Here is a 4,505-nt window from a genome sequence, read left to right as displayed (position 1 = left end):
GGTTCCCAACCCTATCCTGGAGGACCACAAGCCAGTCAGGTTTTCAGGATAGCCCTAATGAATATGCATTGAGATCTGCATGCCTATCATCTCCATTATATGTAAATCTCTCATGCATATCCATTAGGGCTATCCTGAAAACCTGACTGACTGGTGGTCCTCCAAGACAGGGTTGGGAACCACTGCTATAATACACCACACTAACAGGGATTGCTCACTTCAAAATGAATCCATGTAAGAGTTCGGGTAAACCAAACTTACTTGGTAGTTTGAGAATAGACAAGCTAGCTTAAGCTTGTTATTTCAAGACTTGACTATGCTTAATAGGGAAATTCTATAGAAACATCTAGCATTAGCTCTCAATGCAGGCTTTCAGCCACCTGGCAAATTCAGTACAAGGCTACCATGGAAAAGAAAAATAAAAGACCAGATTGCCTGTTTAGTCCTTGCTTATTGTCCTTATTTGGCATTGAGAAGTTGAAATACCTTGTTAACAGAAGCCAACAGTAACTCCACTAACTGTTTTCTTAAACCCAGATGGATTAATATGCATAGGTACATTTAATGGGGGTGGAAAAAAAAGTGGAGCAAAGTTATTTTATTGAGCATTTATTAATTTGTTATCAAATTCCAAGGGAGCACACATCCAGTTCCTGTAATATTTCATGGCTTATTTCAGTTACTCCTATTCACTCTTCACAGTGCAGGCCATAACAGACCAAGTCAGTCATACAAGGTAAAAAGGGCCATCTTGCTCAGTCCTTCTCTTTTTCCTGATCAATTGCTAAAATAAATAAAGACAGTCAGTCAGTCATCCAGTTAGCCAAATGAACTAGAAACCTTAATTTATAAGTAATAGTTGTGACTTGTAAGCTTATGATTAAGAAGAAAAAAATGAAATAGGGAGTAGACCATAAAAAAGGGAACTACAAGCTGGAGTTTTAAATAAGACTTACTTTCTTGAGTAGGTAGAGTATTCTTCTCTTGCGTTTCCGTTTTCTTTAGCTTGTCTTTGTCGAAACTCTGGATTTCTTTCAGATCAGGCTTATCTCCCATTTTCACCAAATTATCTAAGAGACAAAGGCAGTTGCTATTTCCAAGGCTAAATGAATTCCGGCTTCTTAGTAATATCCCACCATCACGGGGGTACCCAAATTAATCAAGAATTTAAAAGCTAAATCTTTAGCTCGCATTTTAAAGCGAGACGCTTTAAGACCCCCACACTTAGGAAAGCCACGGAAACAGATGTTTAACCACATGTGCAACAAGCTTTCTCTTGCCGGCCGTTAACTCTTCAGTGGTTTTATTAAAAACTAAACTAACCTTATTCACACTACTTAACACATCCTTACAGATGAGCCCAGCATAATCATATCCAACCTGAACCTAAATATCGTTTAAGCAGAAAGTTGAAACATACACACAAGCCAACAAAAAGGGAGGAAAAACCCTCACAAAGCAGCTGTCTTACCCGAGCACAGCAGCTGCAAAACTCACGTGCGTTCAGACCACGTATCTCAATTGAAGAACAATGGAACCACTGCCGCGCCCTGCCCTTTTATACACTCTCCCTGCCCTGCCGCTGATTGTGACGTCACGGGCGTTTACCTCATTGGGCGAGATTCCAGGAAAGGGGGCTAATTAGAGCAGGGGGCTCGTGCTCTGGTGGGTAAGCGCCAGAAGCGAGTGCTGCATACCCAGCGCAGTGTTGCCAGTTTGGCGGTTTTCCCGCCAAAATGGGCTAGTTTTTAAGCCCCACGGCGGAAAATAAAGGGCTTTGGCGGGTGGCAGGTTTTTGGGATAATTTTTTCTGGAATTGGGCTTGTTTTGGGCAGGTAATGGGTTTGCTGGCAAACGTCCTGATTTTTTTTTTAATTGGTTCCGCTGCAGCACAACAAGCCAATCACAAATGACCTTAGGGAGTCTGAGGTCGTTTGTGATTGGTCCATTGTGCCCCAGCTGAACCAATGGAAATTCATAACAAGACCAGAACAGCATGCATTGGAGACAAGCAGCAGAGCAAATGGGCCATAGAAAAGCTGAGATCCAAGAAACTTAGGATTTCTGTTAGGTACAATAAAGCACAGTTACTTACCGTAACAGTTGTTATCCAAGGACAGCAGGCAGATATTCTCAACATGTGGGTGATGTGTGGACAGCCTCGCAAGCAGACATGTTTGAAGATCTTTAAAAGCTCGCGAGTGTTGCACCATGCATGCTCAGGTGCCTTCCCGCCCGAGTCAAGTCGCGTGTCTCCTCAGTTCAGATAGCTAGCTAAGAAGCCAAGCAGGGGAGGTGGGTGGGTTGTGAGAATATCTGCTTGCTGTCCCCGGATAACAACTGTTACGGTAAGTAACTGTTCTTTATCCCAGGACAAGCAGGCAGCATATTCTCAACATGTGGGTGACCTCCGAGCTAACCAGAATGTGGTGGTGGGAGTGTTGGCAATTTAGGAGAATAAATGTTGTAAGACTGACTGGCCAAAATGGCCATCCCTTCTGGAAAAAGTATCCAGACAATAACGAGAAGTGAATATATGGACCAAGTGGCAGCCTTACAGATTTCCTCAATAGGAGTTGATCTGAGGAAAGCTACAGACGCCGCCATTGCTCTAACCTTATGGCCCGTGCCTCGACCCTGCAGAGGGAGACCAGCCTGAGAAAGAGATATAAGCAGCCATCCAGTTGGAGATGGTTCGCTTGGAAACAGGAAACCCCAACCTATTTGGATCAAAGAAGATGAAGAGTTGAGGCAATGTTCTGTGAGGATGAGTGCATTACAAGTAGAAAGCCAAAGCACATTTACAGTCCAGAGTATTAAGTGCTATTTCTCCAGGATGAGACTGAGGCTTTGGAAAAAACACTGGAAGGACGATGGATTGATTGAGATGAAATTTTGAAACCACTTTAGGTAAGAATTTTGGTTGAGTACAAAGGACCACCTTATCATGATGGAATACTGTAAAAGGTGGATCTGCTACTAAAGCTTGTAGTTCACTGACATGTCTAGCTGAGGTGAGCGCAATGAGAAATACCACTTTCCAAGTGAGATATTTAAGATGAGCCAAATCTATTGGTTCAAATGGAGGTCTCATCAAGTGAGTAAGAACCAGATTGAGGTCCCAAACCACCAGAGGCAGCTTGAGAGGTGGATTGACATTGAAAAGTCCTTTCATAAATCTGGAAACCATAGGATGAGCGGAGAGAGGTTTCCCTTTAATAGGCTGATGAAAAGCAGCAATGGCACTGAGATGGACTCGAATAGATGTGGATTTGAGGCCAGACTGAGATAAGTGCAGCAGGTAATTTAAAACTGAAAACAAGGAAGTAGACAGTGGCTCCTTGTGATGAGTAGCACACCAAATAGAAAATCTAGTCCATTTCTGGTTGTAACACTGCCTAGTGGATGGTTTCCTGTAAGCTTCTAGAATGTCTTGAACAGATTAAGAGAACTGTAGAGAGGCAGTTAGGTTGAAAGGTACCAAGCTGTTAAGTGCAGAGACTGCAGGTTGGGATGAAGCAGAGACCCTTGATTCTGTGTGAGCAGAGAGGGAAAAACTGGCAGAAGTAGAGGCTCCCTGATGCTGAGTTGAAGTAGAAGGGAGTACCACGGTTGTCTGGGCCACCGAGGAGCTATCAGAATCATGGTGGCACGTTCCGTCTTGACAAGAGTCTTGAGAATCAGAGGGAATGGAGGGAACGCATAGAGAAACTGATTTGTCCACTCCAGAAGTAAAGCATCCGCCTCGAGGCGATGAGGAGAGTATATACTGGAGCAGAACTGAGGCAGCTTGTTGTTGTGGGGAGATGCAAAGAGGTCTATCTGAGGAGTTCCCCATTGAGCAAACACTTGATGTAGGGGCGAGGAATTGAGTGTCCATTCGTGAGGTTGTAGAAGATGGCTGAATTTGCCGCCAAGCAGTTCTGCTTTCCTTGAATGTAGACAGCTCTGAGGAAGATGTGAAGAACTTCCCAATTCCAAAGTTTCAGAGTTTCTTGACACAGAGAGAGAGAGCCCGTGCCTCCCTGCTTGTTGACATAATGCATGGCGACTTGATTGTCTGTGCGAACAAGGACTATGTGGTTGTGAAGAAGATGTTGAAAAGCTTTGAGAGGATTGAAGATTGCTCTGAGTTCCAACAGATTGATGTGACATTGATGATCCGTGCTGGACCAATGGCCTTGAGTACAGAGACCATCGAGATGAGCCCCCCAAGTATAAATTGAAGAATCTGTTGTTAGATGATAACCTCCATGGCGTCTTAACTCCAGCTATCAGTGGCCATCTTCGTTAAGCTGCTTTTTACCTCTTTGATGATTAAGCATAAATCTAAGCCCCATGTCTTCCCAGATGAAACTTCAGCAGCAGCGGGGGGCCCGATGGACGCTTTCCTCCAGCGAGGGACAAGAACAAGTGAACTGGAGCCTAGCTGAGTGAGAGGCACGCCAGCTGAAGCGTTGCACTCTCCTTCGAGGCAACATCATTATCTCCAGAGGAGCGGAGTC

At 44.3% G+C, this 4,505-nt stretch overlaps 1 protein-coding gene across 2 annotated transcripts; it reads right to left on the bottom strand.

The window, feature by feature from the left end:
• Positions 1-302: 302 nt before the first annotated feature.
• Positions 303-1,625, bottom strand: LOC117360586 (thymosin beta-10-like). 2 transcript variants are annotated; one of them, XM_033944591.1, is made up of 3 exons: positions 1,472-1,625; positions 957-1,070; positions 303-784 (listed from the first exon to the last, which is right to left on the bottom strand). In XM_033944591.1, exons 2-3 carry the CDS (start codon positions 1,054-1,056, stop codon positions 756-758), a joined length of 129 nt encoding a protein of 42 aa, XP_033800482.1. In that variant the 5' UTR covers positions 1,057-1,070; positions 1,472-1,625; the 3' UTR covers positions 303-755. The 2 variants fall into 2 exon arrangements, with proteins under 2 accessions (XP_033800482.1, XP_033800573.1); XM_033944682.1 differs by having other exon boundaries at positions 1,498-1,520.
• Positions 1,626-4,505: the final 2,880 nt, after the last annotated feature.

The sequence above is a fragment of the Geotrypetes seraphini genome, chromosome 1 (genome assembly GCF_902459505.1).
Source record: "Geotrypetes seraphini chromosome 1, aGeoSer1.1, whole genome shotgun sequence".
Lineage (NCBI taxonomy): Eukaryota > Metazoa > Chordata > Amphibia > Gymnophiona > Dermophiidae > Geotrypetes > Geotrypetes seraphini.
The sequence above is the reverse complement of the archived record's forward strand: the minus strand, read 5'-3'. Positions and strand labels throughout refer to the sequence as shown.

Bases quoted from the DNA above. Each gene is read 5' to 3' on its own strand.
- LOC117360586 (XM_033944591.1), bottom strand. From the start codon at position 1,056: ATGGGAGATAAGCCTGATCTGAAAGAAATCCAGAGTTTCGACAAAGAC. The intron at 785-956 runs GTAAGTCTTATT...TATTTATTTTAG, and splicing joins TACTCTACCTACTCAAGAAA to CAATTGATCAGGAAAAAGAG.